This window comes from Bubalus bubalis, chromosome 16 (assembly GCF_019923935.1).
Source record: "Bubalus bubalis isolate 160015118507 breed Murrah chromosome 16, NDDB_SH_1, whole genome shotgun sequence".
Classification (NCBI taxonomy): Eukaryota; Metazoa; Chordata; class Mammalia; order Artiodactyla; family Bovidae; genus Bubalus; species Bubalus bubalis.
In genome coordinates this window covers 28950254-28967554 of record NC_059172.1, presented here as the reverse complement: position 1 = coordinate 28967554, position 17301 = coordinate 28950254, and the positions used below count along the sequence as shown (strand labels likewise).

Below are 17301 nucleotides of genomic sequence, written 5' to 3'. Positions count from 1 at the left end.
AATTGCCAAAAGGGAAAATCCAATTAAAAATTATGTAAAGCTATCTAGCATCTTTCTTTAGAGATACTTAGCAAAAAGCAGAGGGCAGTATGTTGGGAAAATCAATAATAACCTCTGGGGATAGACTAGATTATCAAACGGTAAATAGATAAAAAGACCTATGATATCTTCCCTTACTTATCCTTTTCAGAACGCACTGATGAGGGGACAGAGGTTGCTTTTCCCCTTCTAGGTAAGTGGTGTGCATCCATTTGTAAAAGTAACTGAAGATAAAAGATGATTGTTTTGGGGGCAAACCACTTAATGGATGCGCTCTACTCTGATCTGGTAGAGGAAAGGTAAGCTCTACTCAGTAAAAGGGAGAGAGACTTTCCTTTTGCAGAGTAGTGGGATTCTTTCTCAGAAATGAGCAGTCTGACATTGGAAAAATAAGAGTTGTTTAAAGAAATAAGTGACTGTTTTATGGTGTTTACATGGCCCAGTTAAAGGTCACTTCAGCTGTTTTCCAAATACCTACTCTGTGACCTCCCTTCTATAATCTTCTCCCATCATATCTTCAGCCTCACTGAGTGTTTTTTTTTTTTTTTTTAACTTCACAGCCAACTTCCTGACCCTCTTGTATTATTCTGCAGTGGATGTTATTTTTCTTTAACTTACCTGCACTCTGGAGAATTACTATGAAGAGATTTTAGTATTTTGAATTTATAGTATCTTGAGGATTATTCTTAAATGGTTTCAGTTGATCATCTGTGAAATCTACTTCATTTCTTAATAAATGTAATAATTATGAATATTAGTGTGGGCAGTAAAAATGTTCCATATAATCTGATAATTTCATCAGAAATTATATATATTATTTTTCAAATGTCATTCATTTCTGATGATGCTTCTATCAGTAAAAAGCTTCATTGATTTGCTTGCTTAGTTTTAATATTATTAATATGATTTGTTTTTTCTCTTACTCAGTTGTACTAAAAATGATTTAAGTATTTGTTATTTTAATACAAACCATGACTCCCTTTTTTCCAGTTTCGTTGAGCACATATGGAAGATTGTATTAACTCATATAATTTAAAATGTATATATAAAGCTTATTGTGAAATGCAGTAAGATACTATAGTGCATTTATAAAAGAGTACTGGTGCTGCTGCCTGTAACCTCACACCACATGTAGGCATATATATAGCAACAATAGAAAAACTGCATTGTGGGACTTCCTTGGTGGTCCAGTGGCAGACACTCTGAGCTTCCAATGTAGGAGGCCTGAGTTTAATTCCTGGTCAGGGAACTAGATCTCACATGCTGCAACTAAAAAGATCCTGCATGCTACAACGAGGATCAAGGATCCTGCATGCAGTACTGGGACCCAGTGCAGCCAAATAAATAAATATTAGAAAAATGTTCAAAAAAAAAAAAAGAAAGAAAAATGGCATTTTTGAATATGGATAAAATGTGTTATAAAAATGAAGCTTATTTGTATTTCACTAGATAGTTTTAAAGTTCTATACTGACAGTGGCGCTTTTACATTGATTTTGTAGTGATCATCTTATCCTTGGGCATTTGACTATGACTTTTCTAAGTATGGAACCACTGCTACTTGAAATTGTAGATCAAGATATATGAGAATTAGAACCATGGATTATTGAGAGGTTTTGATATTCTCAAAATCCTTAGCTAATTTTACAGATTTGTTTTTATCTGTTTCTGATTCAAAAAGTTGGTTTCCAGTAACTACAGACATTTTTAAAGCTCTGTAGAATAAGAAGTGTTGAGTATTTATACTGTTTAAAAAGTTGAAATTGAGGCTGATTAAAAGTGATAGTTTGGCATCAACATAGATGTGTAGTTTAAATGTATAGTTTACTCCATGGGACCTTCCAGCAAGAAACTAAGAGGTGGAATTATTTCCTGAACTATACTCTTACTCATTTGTTTTGGATGAGCTGAATTTGAGAAGATGAAAGAACACTAACTTTTCTGTTATTTTGTTAACTTTATATTTTGGTACTTAATAATCTAAGGACCATTTTCAATTCATTACTTCATTTGGTCCTCTTCTAAGAAATAAAATTTTATCCCAATAAAAAACAAAAATAAACAAAATAAAACCTCTGAACTTTAGAGATTAATAACATAGAGTTTAAGTGTCCTCTTCAAATTCACATAGCTGATTGGTGGCAGAGTGGGACAGAATCCAGTTGTGACTGTTGATCCCGTTTTCTTTCTGTAGTATCACCTTGACCTATCATATCACCTTTAGGATATGAGAGAGTGTCTTTTGTATATAAAGGAGTGAATGCTTCTGGTTTTTGTATTACATTTAGAACTGGGATCAAGAGGTTAAAAACTTGCACTGTCTCACTATCCTTAAAAATATTAGTCTAGGATTTGATTGCAGAAATTGATTGTTGTTTTGTTACCTTAATGGGGTAAAGGTCACTGGAGAAAGAGTACAACTCACAGGAGGATATAGCTTTAAGGGATTTGTTCCTCCTTTGTGATAATAGTTTTCACAGTGCTTCCACATACATTTCTCATCTCATCCTTATAATAGCTCTGTTATTCCCATTTTACAGATGAGGACACAGAGTCTCAGAGAAGATAAGTGACTTTCTCAGAGTTACACAGCTCATAAATGGGCAGACTCTGGTCTTCTGCCTCCTAGTACCACACTTTCTCTCTGTGATGCAATCTCACAGACAGTTGTTTAAAATGACTACTGGTTACAGATGCTGTGGTGATTTCTGGAGAAATATCATCACCTCCTCTATTTTCAGTCAGCCACCGCTCCCAGCCCCAACAGCCCTCCCAGCCTCAGCGGACCCTCCTCCAGCATGTGGCTCAGTCACAGACTGCAACACAGACATCCGTGGTGGTGAAGTCCATCCCAGCTTCTTCCCCTGGAGCAATCACCCACATAATGCAGCAGGTTGTATCTCTGCTTTTTCCTTCTACCTTCTGTAGCCGCTTCCTTCCTGAAATAAGATTCAGTTTCATCTCCTATTATAAGAGGGGAAATAACTGAGTTAAAGAGTGTTAGTGTAGTTCTTGTCATCTGTGAGGGGTGAGTAAAGGAAATGAACTGAGAGTCTTAACACCAGAAAGTAATTAAGAAATAGTATTCTTGGATCTTCTGTGAACTCGTAACATTTCAAAAGGGCAAAGCTATCTAGATGAATCTATGATATCAGAATTGGTCACTGTTTCTATGTATTTTCTTGTTATGGAAGGGTTTATCACTGAGGCAAGATTTTCAAATGAAATAGAAGTTGGCTTCCTTAAGCTGTTTGATGCTGAGTTTTTCATTTGTTTTACTTTTTGCTTTCATAATGAATCCTTATGGGAACATTAAAAATAACTAGGTAAATATTATTTGACTTCTTTTATTGAATGTGACCAATTGAGGAAGAGACTCAACAGGAAGAAAAATGAATTAATATAAAACAGAAAATGTGGTACCAAGGGTAATGGGGAAAAGGTAAAAAATACATTGATATATTGATTTTGTGCCAGATACTGTGCTTTGAGCTTTAAATGCTTTAACTTATTTAATTCTTGCTATGAGCCTGCAAGGTGATTGTATCATCCCTCTTACAAATGAGGAAACTCATGCCCATAGAAATTAAATAACCTATTCTGGATGGCAGAACCAGGATTTAAATCTAAAGAATCCTGCCTCTATTATAAAGTGATATCATAAATATCAGATTTAAGCATGACTTATCATTAGCAGCCACATAAATTATCATTACTCAACTGGTAGCAGTTGACCATAATTACAGGCAAACTACTCGAAAGGCATGAAGAAATTGTTGAATTAAAAACCTGTATATGTAAGGTCATTATGAGATAGGGGAGAGTTTCGATTGAATCTCAAAGTTTTAAAGTTTAAGATGTGTAGCATTTGACAAAGCAGTGGGAAGGATGGGATTGGGGTGTATCTTCTGTCACTGAGGGAAACCAGATGGCCAGAGATTTTGCTGGGTGTCAGCTCTCAGCCTGGAGTCTGGCCCTCATCTGGCTGTCCTGACTGACTTTTCTCGAGACACCCAGGGAGGTCGGACAGCTGGCTCTAACCATGTCACTCAAGATTGCTGCTGCCTCCCAACGCTGTTAGAACTGACATCAGGCCATCTCTGTTTCTCCTGACAGGAGTGCTCTTATTGCTGCCACAGTTTCCTTCCCTCCTGGGAGGAATCCGGGTGTGTGAAAGCCATTGCCTGGTGTGCGTGGAACCTGGGCGAGGAGGGCTGGGGCAGAGGGCAGATCACTCAGACCTTGGTAGGCCTGGCCACCCGTCTCCACCCTTAGCAAAGAGGCCCTCTGTGGAGACTGGGATGGGCATGGCCTTCAGACAATGCCTGCCTCCTGGACTGTGCTGAATGGGTGCACAGCACAAGTGGGCGTCTCTGAACCTTGGATTTTCTCTAGATACCTCACTTCTGGGTTGCTGCATTCTTCCTTTGGACAGATTAACAGCTCTGGAGCTGTGTCCTGAGCCAGGGACCCTTTTCTTTTCCCATCTTGTGCTGTGCTTACAAAGCATCCTTATTTTTCTTACCTTTTAAGTTCTGGGCCCTCTGAGAGTTTTCTTACTGCAGTGCATTTGCCAGTTTTTGCGGTATTTAAGAGTTGAAATTTTAAGAGTCTCAATCTAAGGCTGCCTTTAGATTTAGAGACCTTGAGAGTTTTTTGGTCTTCTTAGGTTCTCCCTTCTGAAAATTTTGAATGATTCTCATAATCAAGTCTTTTCCAATTTGAGGAAAATGTAGCAATATAGGTGTTTTTCTTATTTCATTCTTACTTTGTGCCTTTTTTACTTAGGCATTAAGCAGTCACACTGCTTTTACCAAACACAGCGAGGAACTTGGAACTGAGGAGGGCGAGGTTGAAGAGATGGACACTTTAGACCCTCAGACAGGTCTGTTTTATCGATCTGCCCTGACTCAGTCACAGTCAGCTAAGCCGCAGAAACTTAGCCAGCCACAGCTGGAACAGACTCAGCTGCAAGTGAAAACTCTGCAGTGCTTCCAGACTAAACAGAAGCAGACCATCCACCTGCAGGCAGACCAGCTCCAGCACAAACTCCCGCAAATGCCCCAGCTTTCCATCAGGCATCAAAAACTCACCCCTCTCCAGCAAGAACAAGCACAGCCCAAGCCAGATGTACAGCACACACAGCATCCCATGGTGGCCAAAGACAGGCAGCTTCCTACCTTAATGGCACAGCCCCCACAGACTGTAGTACAGGTGCTTGCAGTGAAAACCACGCAGCAGCTCCCTAAACTGCAGCAGGCTCCGAACCAACCAAAAATCTACGTGCAACCCCAAACCCCCCAGAGCCAAATGCCGCTCCCAGCCTCTTCAGAGAAACAGCCGGCAAGCCAGGTAACGGAATATTGATAGCATGCAAAGTTAAACTTCTCTGTTCACGGAAAAAAATGAAAACATCACGACCCTATCGTGATTAGCGGTGCATTCTCCTGGCAAGAGGAAACTCAAAAGCCTCATTACGCTGGTATTACTTTACTCCATCAGAAGGTTGACATTAGGGAAGAAATGTACGCATTAATATAGGAAGAAAAAAAGCATAGCACTCAGAACTTGAATTTCCAGGCAGTTTTTAATGAAATAACTTCAGCATTGATCAATAATGCATAGATATACCTAAATTATTTTTATTTTTTAGGCATAAAGTATTTATCTCCATGCCTGTAAGCTCTTGTTTCTGTGGCAATAATGCTAATAAGTAAACTACAGTCTTTTAAGGAGCTTCATTGACCGTCTTCCTTTGTAGTTTACACCACCACCATTTGGTTAATAAATTTATCTTCTAGATTTCAGAGGAATTATCTGTGAATATTGAAAACAAAAAATTATATTAGGGAAAATTAGTGGCTTTGGAGTGATGTATGTGTATATGTGTGTGTTATAAATACATATATATAGAATATGTTTGTATAAACGTATTTTGAAGCAAAAGATTGAAAAAACCCTACTTTTATTTTAAAAAGCTGAAGATTATATGAAATTATTTGAGATGGGTTTAAGGTATACTGTGTGGGGATGTAAATCCCAAGGAAAACAAGGCTGCTGTGACTTTTTTTCCTTTACTGCTATGAACCTTGGCTGGCTGAACAAAGGTTCTTTTGACCCCTCCTCTTTCGCTAGTTTTCTTAAAGGTAACCAGATACTTTGCCATCAGCCCTCTTATTGAAACACCAAGCTTCAAAATATCTTCCTAGTATACAGCACAAATGTTTCTTTTGCCATTATTGTCTGGGGTGTTTGATAGGTTTTCTCAAAGATATGTAGCTGTAACACACACAACCCCAATTTGTTTTCAGGTGGAGCAGCCAATTATAACCCAAGGATCCTCTGTTACAAAGATAACTTTTGAGGGGCGCCAGCCTCCCACAGTTACAAAGATAACTGGTGGCAGTTCTGTGCCTAAGTTGACATCACCAGTTACAAGCATATCTCCCATTCAGGCCTCTGAGAAGACAGCAGTGTCAGACATTTTGAAAATGTCTTTGATGGAAGCTCAGATTGATACAAATGTAGAGCATTTGGTAGTGGATCCCCCAAAGAAGGCTCTTGCCACTAGTGTGCTCACTGGTGAAGCAGGATCATTACCCTCCACCCATGTGGTGGTGGCAGGGATGGCGAATTCCACTCCCCAGAAACAGAAATGTAGAGAGTCCTGTTCAAGTCCATCTGCTGTTGGCCCTCCCCTAACGACAAGGAAAATCGATGCACCAGGAGTGCCTGCGACAGGCCAGTTCATGCGTATTCAGAATGTAGGCCAAAAGAAAGCTGAAGAGAGCCCAGCAGAAATTATCATCCAGGTAAGAATCAGAAGGAACACAAGAAATCTTGGGTGTCTTGAGGGTTGTGGGTTTGGTGTGTTTTGGGATGTCACAGGAAGAGTCAAGCCAAAATAGCAGAGAGATTATCAAATTTGGTTTATTACCTATTACAAATATACAAGTTTATAATTATTTTCTGAAACAGAGTCCTTGATAGATATTATCACAACAGTACACCTTAGAGACAGTCAAGGGCCCTGAGCCCCAGTGTCCACTTGATTCATAGATGCAAGCCACACTTGCCAGTGTTGACTCAGCAGTCAACCTACAAGATCAGCAACTTTCCAGGTCAAATTTTGGGCTTCTCAGTCTTTGCCCAGAGTATAAGTAGTTTGTACTCTTGGGATATAACTGGATTGTACTCCTATTTCAAGTTAATTTTAGAGACCCTTGTAGAAACACAGTTCTTGATCTTGATCCAAATTTATGGTTTTCAGCACTATAAAACCTTAATTAACTGAAATGTCTAGAGAACCATGTTGTAAGAGAATGTTTCTTAGTAATTTAATTTTATAACTAACTTGGGATTAACCGTAAAGCTTTGTTTTTTATTTCAATCATTATATTATTGAAAAATCTTATTATGGTTACTCTCCTGTCTTGGTAAGTACAGGCTAGTGAACATGATGGATTATTCATTGACAGTAGATTTTCCTATGCCTCACATTCCCTTCATTCTAAAACTCATCTGTTATCATATATAATCCAGACTGAAGAGTTACTGGGTCCAGACTAGCTTTTAGAAGTTGTGTTTTATTTCCCTCTCTCCTTGCAAGGTTTCAGGTTTTTTTCTTGACATTTGTCATTTTTTTGCTTGGAAGGTATCAGAGCAGCACATTTTAGTTAATTGAGAATTTGGATTTATTGAAATGTGGATAATCTAGTATTTACTATGGATAGTAGTATTTATTGTACTATATTGTGTGACTTAGACTATTCTGTAGTAAATTTTGCCTTTCCTGTGATCCCAAGCCATGAAAGAATGCAAATTGACCGATATTAACCCAGATGGGATTTATTTTAGTATAGGGGAAATGCTTAAGTGCAAATAGATCTGGCCATTGAATTATTCAAACATTTTGTTCCTGTCAAAACAGTGAACTAAATAACCGTTGACCAGATGGATTTGTTACATGTTTTTTCCCCCTGAAGAGGTAGCATTGCATGCTAAGTCGCTTCAGTCGTGTCTGACTCTTTGCGACGCTATGGACTGTACCAGTCTCCTCTGTCCATGGGATTCTCCAGGCAAGAATACTGGAGTGGGTTGCCATGCCCTTCTCCACTGAAGAGGTAGGGTTTGGTGGAAAAGGAGGTTTCGTGGCTTTGCTGTTTATTCACTGTGTGACTTTGGGCAAGACTACTTAACCTCACTGTGCCTTAGTTTCCTCATCAGTAAAATGGGAATAAGGAATGCCTACTTTACGTGATTGACATAAGGAGTATATAAAATTGAAATGAAGCACTTAGCACAGTACCTGGCTTGTAGTGATTGCCCAATATATGATAGCTATTCCTATTTTTACTAAAATTTACTGTGGCCCCTGGGAGTTTAAGTTCTTTAAGTTCGTATACTTGCTAAATTGAAAATTATTTTGAATAGCTTATGTGGAAATTATTTTCTATACTTCATGAACAGGGGTTAAAATGTAATTTGCTTCATGTATCAAAGATGATAGCTAATGAGTAGGTTCTCTGCAAGAATACTGAGCTAATTTTTAGCGTTTACTATATGCTAGGTTGATGTGTCACTGTGTCAGAGGGAAGAGCAGCAGTAAGGACCAAGCTTTTGGAGTCAGAAATATCTAGATTTGAATCCCGTAATCCTTACCTACTTTGTGGCTTTGGGCAACAGTTAACCTCTGTTCCTGTGATGAAGGGGAAACAATAACAGCTCAAAGAGTTGTTTTGAGGATTGAGTAAATATCTGGTTAAATGTCCTATATAGAGTAATACTCAATAAGGATAGCTCCTGTTGTTATAATCATCACTAACAGATTGTTAGAACATTTATTTTCAGGTCTCAGTAGTTATGCTTAGCTTTGACCCAAAGTATTGATTTTTACTCATTCAGTAAAATACCACTGACTTGAGTGAAGGAAGTCTGCAGAAGTTCCTTGAAAAATGTTCTGTAAAAATTCAGCATGTTTAATGTTAAGTACCTTGTAGACAGATAATCCATATTTCTTTTATTCATTCATTCATTCCACATGGATTATTTGACCTCTGTGTTCCAGGCACTGTGCTAGGTGTAAGGATAGAGGAGTACACAAGATGAATGTATCTTCTATTTTGAAGGGGTCTATATGTATATGGAATTCATAGAATTTAGATCTGTAGGGATATTTAAAGCATATCTTTTCTAATGATCTTATTTTACACAAAATTAAACTAAAGCTTAAGAAGGGAAGTGACTTATTCAGAGGTCCACAGCAAGTCACAGCTAGAGCTCAACTAAAATTCTGACCCCACTAGAGACTTTTTCACAGCGATCAGCTGTATGGAACAAGGGCAGGAGGGTGAGGGGAGACAAAAAACTTTACCACTTTAGAATCAATGCCTGGGCATCTTACACTATTTTCTTGATAGTATTAAAACTAAATTTGCATCTCTCCTCAGTAGAAGGTTGTTTTGGTTAGGTATATTTTCCAAATGCTGATATTCAGCTTTGCTCCTGGGTTCTTTATGTCAAAGATACATTATTCATTGGGAAAGTTAAGAATCTGTTGGCAATGCAGGAGACCTGAGTTCAATCCCTGGGTTGGGAAGATCCCCTTGAGAAGGGAAAGGCTACCCACTCCAGTATTCTGGCACAGAGAATTCCATGGACTGTATAGTCTCTGGGGTCGCAAAGAGTCAGACACGACTGAGCGACTTTCAGTTTCAATGTGTGCCAGACTCTGTTCAAAGTTCTGGGTATCTAGCAATGAAAAAGATAGTCAGGATCTGTGCTCTGGTTCGTACTGTCTTGGATCTTACATTCTAAGGATGAGAAGAAAACAAAGAGATGATAAATCAATAAAGAAAATGTACAGAACATAATAGGGGTCAGGGGTGGGATCGACCCAGTACTCTGGTTTCCTTTCATAGAAGGAAGGCTTCTCAAAGCCTTTTACTTGAAGCATTTGAGCTAAGATGCAGATGATAAGAATGGAACCAGCCATGTAACGATTTAGAGGAAGGATATTCCAGGAAGAGAGGAAGAACTAGTGCACACACCCCATGGTACAAGGGAGTTTGGCATAAGGCTGGAGACATGAACAATAGGAAACAATTGTAGAATTTTAAGTAGGGGTATGATATGAACTGATATACCTTTTAAGAAGGTATATAATAAAGTTGAGAAAAAAAAGAATCTGGCAAGGGAGTATGTGGTTATCTTTTGGTACTTTCATTGTTTAAAAGACTGTTTGTCTTCTCTAGCCTCATCTTCAATAAAGATTGTTACTATGTGACCCAAACAAATAAGTTCACCTTTGAACTGCCAAAGGGCTTAAAAATATTGTGGTATCAGTGGATTAATCATTCATCTTGCAGAAGCAAAATCTGATGCATTTACATTTAAAATTTGCTTAATGACCAAATAAAAATATCCTCAGAGTCTGTCTCTTGAATTAGGCATGGACTTCAGCCTCCTTTGTTAGAAGAGGCACCATCAAGGAGTGGAGAGATCACTTTGCGTTGTAGAGGACTTGGATTTGAATCCTGGCATCCTAGCATTAACCCTGACCAACTGTGTGACCTTGATTAAGTCACTTACTGTCTTAGTTTCCTCATTTGTAAAATGGGAATAATATTAAGCATCTAGCATAGTGCCTGGCATCTAGTGGTTGTCCAGTTAATGTCAGTGTCCTTATTTCCTTCCTTGTTATTGTTGAGGACATCCTTCTGTTACCTTTTTTTTAACCATGAAGCTTCTCTCCTCTGTCTTCTCTTCCAGGCCATTCCCCAGTATGCTATTCCTTGCCACTCCAGCTCCAACGTGGTCGTAGAGCCGAGCGGGCTCCTTGAACTGAACAATTTCACCAGTCAGCAGTTGGATGATGATGAGACGGCCATGGAGCAGGACATAGACAGTAGCACAGAGGATGGAACTGAACCCAGCCCCTCTCAGAGTTCTGCTGAGCGATCCTAGTGTTTTGGACACAGGAGTGCACTTTAAAACCTACTTGGTTACCAAGTGTCCAGGGAAGCCCTTGTATTTTGATGTCTAAAGAGAGCACTTTGCCCATGCTTAGACTGTGGACCCTGAAACAGCAGTGTTTCAACAAGAATTGCTGCAGGAGTAGCATTTTAAAACAAGATAAAACTCACAGGGGAATGTACTTTTTTTTAGAAAAAGAAAAAAGATGCACATCTACAGTGACATAAGACCTGATATTCTTTCTCTGTTGGACCACGGCTAATGGAAAAGTTTGTCTTGCAGTGGAAAGAGACTTTTCCTGTGAATGTTCTTCAACTGGTTTCTACTGAGCAAACACCATCAAAAAAGGAGAATGTGAATAGATTGTATTTTGAAACAGTGTGTCAGGAATAGTTTTGTTTTGTTTTGTTTTTTTTAATCTTGTATGTTTTTGCAAATCCCTGCAAGTGCTGAATTGGTTAACATTTTACATCTCCGCAGTTCGTATTTTATAAAATAACTAGTTATTTGATACTGGCATTAAAGAATCCTTGTTAGATGGTGGAAATCAGGTCCCTAACCAGTGGGAAGTGCTTTTTTGGGTGATTTGTACATTCTCACCAGTTGTATGCTAATTTATTGTGTTGTTGTTCCTTTGTGCTCTAGGCAGCACACTTGCTTTCTATTTATTTAAATGTAAACATTTCAAAGCAGGCCATATTCCTTCTGACAAATTTCCTGTAAGCCAGGATTGTCTACCCTTTCCACCTCCCACCCCCTCCCCCTTTCTCCTTTAAGAAAACTTATGAGAAAATGTTTCATTGTGAAACAGAGGAATAGAAATATTTTCTAGTCCAAAGGAAATGTTCAGTTATGTTCAGGAAAACAAATTATTCATATGATGCTATCTTAACACTGAAATTGCACATTCATGTTGGACTGAGACTTTGAAAATAACTTTTACATACCTTTGTTTAACCCCCTTTGAAATGTATAAAAAGTTCATTTACAGTTCTAAATGTAATGTTTTTAAGCATTCTACCTTTTTAGGACATGATTTGTTTAAGCAATATGTTTGGGTCTTGTGATCACTGTCTGTCACAAGTAGAGTGAAGGGTAAGAGGGTGGGAACGGGTAAGAGTCAGTTTTGACAAGTTGTGGCAAAGGAAACTATACTTTTCATTTTTTTAAAAAATGTAAATAGAAAAGTTTTTAACGGTTTTATATAGATTTCACTATAAATAAGCATTTTAAGACTGACAAATGTTGAACTGTATATACATATATCAGCATAACTGCCCAATTTTTTGGTGCTGAAGTACTGTAAAGTAGAATTCATCAATGGTCTCCTAATTTTTACATCTATATCTGGGGAAAAAAAAAAAAAAACTGTGATCCTATAGTTAATAAATTCCCACTAGAGTGACACTGAAGATTTAAACACAGGCATTCACAGATGCACTGATTTCTTGTAGTTGTCCTTATTTCTGCTACATGATAATGACTTATACCCATAGATGGAGCTGTTGGGTATTATTTTATTGTACAAATTCCTGTTTAAAAGACTTGTGACTGTTTCTAGTTAAGTAATTTTTTTAACCTTTTGGGTCATAGACTTCTTTGAAAATCTGATGACACTTTGAACTCTCACCAAAAAGTGAAAACTCTCACATGCCAATATACATGTTAGGTTTTGCAGTTTTTAGGGGTTCATGGGCCTCTAAGCCTATCTATGTGTTCCAGGTTAAGCCCTCTGTTAACGGTCAGTCCATTACTTACAGATGTAAGTTTTTATAAAATAAAATATCTTTTAAATATTCATGGATCAGGTAACAGCAAACTTGAATAAAGTCATTATGTTCTACTTCTGCATATTCCGGTACCATAGCATACCTGTGTCCCTTTGAGAATTTAGCCTTAATATGTTTCAGCAACTAAAATGGCGGATGAAATTTCCATAGTTTACATTTTAAAAAATTAGTATATATTTTAACAAATTATCAAATGAGGGATTTAATTTTTTTTTTCTTTTAAAAACTGTTAATCTGAAGGACAGCATGAATTTCAATTTATTTGATAAATATTAATTAAGCATCTTCTGTGTGCCAGATGCTAGGCTAAGCACCAGGTATGTACCATAGTGAATAAACAGAAAATCCTTCCCTTATGGAGTTGACAAGCAGGGTTACTGGCTGATGAAATGGATATGAAGGCTAAAGGAAAGAAGAAACAAGAGTGGCTCTTAGGTTTCTTAATTTAGTGGGTGGATGGTAATGCCATTCATGGATCTCTAGGCATCCTTTAACTGAAGATCTTAGCATTAGCTCTTTTACTATTTCATATGTTTAAGTTCATAAATGTAAGTTTACATCATCCATGTGAAAGATATTCCAAGATTACAGTGCAAATGCTACGAAATGAATAAAACCCTAACAACTGTTGTAAGCAGTGATAAGAAAAATCTGTTTGGCTTAAAGGAAACTTTGATAAATGCTTCGTACTAGCAGTTGCAGTTTATGGTGAAATTACAGAACTTTAAAAAAATGAGCAGTTTTACTGAGATTACTTCACGTCATACCATTCACCCATTTAAAGTATCACAGTCAGTGGTTTTTTAGTATATTTAGAATTGGGCAGTCATCACTACGGTCAATTTTAGAGCATTTGTATAACCCCCCAAAGAAACCCTGTATGCCTGAAACCACCACCACCCTGGCCCTAGGTATCCTCTGATCATTTCTGTCTCTATGGATTTATCTGTTCTGGACATTTCATATAAATGGAATCATGTAATATGTGGTCTTTTATGACTGTCCTCTTTCACTTAATGTAGTGTTTTCAAGGTTCATTCATGTTGCAGCATGTATCAGTGCTCCATTCCTTTGTGTGGCTCAGTAATAGTCCACTGTGTGGATATACCACATTTTGTCCATCCATCAGTTGATGGGCATTTGTGTTGTTTCTACTTTGAGGCTCTTATGAATGATGCTATTATGAACATTTGTGTACAAGTTTTACGTAAGTTTTCAGTTCTCTTGGGTAAATATCTAGGAGTGCAATGTCTGGGTCATGTGGTAAGTATTTTTAACAGTTTGAAGAACTGCCAAACTCTTTTCTACAGTAACTGCACCTTTTATATTCTGGCCAGCAGTGTCGGAGATCTCCAATTTCTCTGTGTCTTGGCCAACACTGGCTGTAATTTTAATTGTAGTTATGCTAACATATGAAGGGTCCTGATACATATTTCCTTGATGGCTAATGATGAGCATTTTTTCATGTGTTTATTGGCCATTCATACATCTGTGGAGAAATGTTCTTTGCCTATTTCTTAATTAAATCATTTTCTTTTTTATTATTTTAATTGAGAACTTTTGAAGTACAGAAATATTACTGCTCTTAAAAGTAAGTTGTTTTCTGGAAATTAATTCATCACCCTTAAAATCTTAATCAGGTTCTTGTTCTTCATCTCTAATGTAGCAAATTACTTAACATCCTTAAAAATGTATAGAGCTTTATAGTTGAAAATGCTTTTAAATACATTTCAATACACTGCTGTGATAGGAGACTTCAGTAGGCACCTGGGATGGTGCAAAGGAAATAGTGGTTAGGTTTTGAGTTCCAGGCTCCTCTGTTTATTCGTCATATGAACTTGAGGAAGTCACATTTTCCATGATTCTGATCCCGTAGAATTATTGTGAAGATTAAATGAAATTGTTTATGTGAAAATGCCAGGCACAGTTGTGCTCTATTTTGTAAGTCTAAGTTTGGTGATCTATTTTTTAAGTATTTGTACCACTACCACTTAAAAAACTGAGGGCTCAGAGAGGTGATGTACCAAACCTCACAGGTTAAATGCTAGCAGGCATCAGGCTGAGCCATGAGTTGCTACTTTCCATAGAAGAGTATATTTGTGCCACCAGACACAGGACTGATCTTTGGAAGGTCAGAGGAACTTGGCGTTGGTCTTTAAGATGATCATTATGCCAGCCTAACATGCCTTCACTCAGAGGTGCTCAACTCAGTTTAATTATGTGTCACAAACTCCTGATAAGAGGAAGTAGAGTGAAAAAGCACCATATGGGCAAGGCCTTTCCAAGAAAGGACAGTGAAAAACAGTCTTTTGCCTCTGCTTGCAGGTTTATAAGCCTTTATGTAAGTGAGGTTTGATGACCTGTATGTGTGTGTGTGTGTGTGTGTATATATATATATATGAAACACTGTACATTTGTACTTGTGAGAAGGCCCACTCTTGCTTTTTTCTCTTCCTTATTTACATATACAGTGTACCTGTACACTTTTATTTAAAAAAAAAAGCAAGCCTGAGTTTGATTCCTGACAAGCCATGTGAGTTTGGACAAGCTCTAAGGGGCTTAAAACAGCAGAAGATGGAATGAATTATAATTCCTACTTAAAAAAAACTGATAGGTGAACAAAATTCCTCCAAAGTGGTTCTTTCTGACTTTTTCTTTCTCTTCCAAAAAATATCAATAGTTACTGTATACTTCCTTTGCATAGACATCAGGGACACAGTTGTCAGCTAGAGGAGAAGCCTTTGTCCTCATGGAGCTTAAGCATAGCAAAGGAGATAATGTTCATCAAAGATCACACCTAGATCTATTCAGTGTTAAATGCTGTGACAGAAAGTGCCATGACAGCATATAAATGGGGAGGTTGGGGAGTTTTCCTTCAGGAAAGATTGTTTAACCTGTAATCTGAAGGAAGAGGACTGAGCTAGGCAAAGAGGAGGGCAGCAGCTGTCCAGTAGATGGACAGCAGATACAAAAACCTCGTGGTGGGAGGGACTTCTAGGCCAGTGTGGCAGCAGTTTGGAGAGCAAGGGCAGTCAGTGAGTACAGTAGGAGTGGAAAGTAGAGACCAAACTATATGGATCTTACAGCTTGTTATAAAAGTTTGAATATTTTTTATAAGAACAATGAGAAGTCATTAAAAAGTTTTAAGCCATTAGAGCCAGTAAAATGAATTAATACTTTTACAAAATATTTGGAGTTACGTTGGTTCATTGGAACAGAAAAACATTTAACATTTCTTTTTTGATGCCGGTCTCATCTCTTTATGTCCTTTTTCTCTAACATCTACAATGGTTCCCCAGTACTGTGGAATCTGGTATTCAAGGTTTTTAGCCATAGCTTCAGCTTAGGTTTCTAGATTCATAATTCATTTCACTACCCTGGTCTGTTGCCTATGTACCCCACCACACACACAGTTTATGCTGTGTTAGAAAGTCTCACTCATTCCTCAAAGCCCAGCTTGAATTTCACCTCCTTCACTAAGACTGCCCAGATCTCTTCAAGGAGAATTCATCCCACCCCACTGCTAGGTTCCTCTAGCATTTTGGGAGAAACATGTGTTTACTAATCATTTATCATTAGTTACCTACTGTGAACCGTTTGTATTGCATGTGAATCTCCCTTACAGACATCTTTTGGGGAGGGGGTCAGTTCAGTTCAGCTCAGTCATTTCCGACTCTTTGTGACCCCATGGGCTTCAGCACGCCAGGCTTCCCTGTCCATCACCAACTCCTAGAGCATGCTCAAACTTAAAGTGTTGCCAATTTCGTTGATCTCTTCCAATAAATGACTTGACTTCATTGATTCTATTGTTTTTCTATTCTCTGTTTATCTCCATTCTGTTCTTTATTATTTGCTTTCTTTTGCTAGCTCTGGTGTTAGCTTTTCTTCTAGTTCCCCAAGATGTAAAGTTAGGTTATTGATTTTGAGACCTTCATTTTTAATGTAGGCATTTACAGCTATAAATTTACCAGATGCATTACTTTTGCTATATTCCATGCATTTTAGTATGTTGGGATTTTTTTTTTTTCCCATTCATTTCAGGCATTTTCTAGTTTCTCTTGTGATTTCTTCAACTATTGGTTATTTTAAAATGTGGTTTAATTTCCACATATTTGTGAATTTTCAGTTTTACTTATTTTTAAAATTATTTACCTTTGGCTGCACTGGATCTTTGTTGCTTCGCACAGACTTTCTCTAGATGCAAGGAGTGGGGGCTACTCTAGTAGTGATATGTGATTTTCTCATTGTGGCTTCTCTTGTGGAGCACAGGCTCTAGGGCACACAGGCTCAGTAGTTGTGACTATTCGGCTCTATAGCACAGGCTCAGTAGTTGTGGTACACGGGCTTAGTTGCCCATGACATGTGTAATCTTCCCAGACAAGGGATCAAACCCATGTCCCCTGTATTGGCAGACAAATTCTTAACCACTAGACCACCAAGGAAGTCCCAGTTATTTTTTTTCTTCATTCTACCATAGATATTCTATCCCCGATTGATGAA

The 17301-nt window shown here is 37.9% G+C and overlaps 1 protein-coding gene across 16 annotated transcripts in view; it reads left to right on the top strand.

Moving 5' to 3' along the window:
• EMSY (EMSY transcriptional repressor, BRCA2 interacting) overlaps positions 1-13537 on the top strand; it is an 81517-nt gene extending 67980 nt beyond the window's left edge. For 12 of the 16 annotated variants that reach the window (XM_006041059.3, XM_006041058.3, XM_006041060.3 and 9 more), the window contains 5 exons: positions 191-232; positions 2779-2930; positions 4826-5389; positions 6349-6849; positions 10808-13537. In XM_006041059.3, the coding sequence (XP_006041121.1) occupies positions 191-232; positions 2779-2930; positions 4826-5389; positions 6349-6849; positions 10808-11002 (1454 nt within the window). In that variant the 3' untranslated portion in view covers positions 11003-13537. The remainder of the gene's footprint in view (positions 1-190; positions 233-2778; positions 2931-4825; positions 5390-6348; positions 6850-10807) is intronic. The other 4 variants (XM_006041063.3, XM_006041064.3, XM_006041057.3 and 1 more) reach the window with 2 other exon arrangements.
• Positions 13538-17301: the final 3764 nt, after the last annotated feature.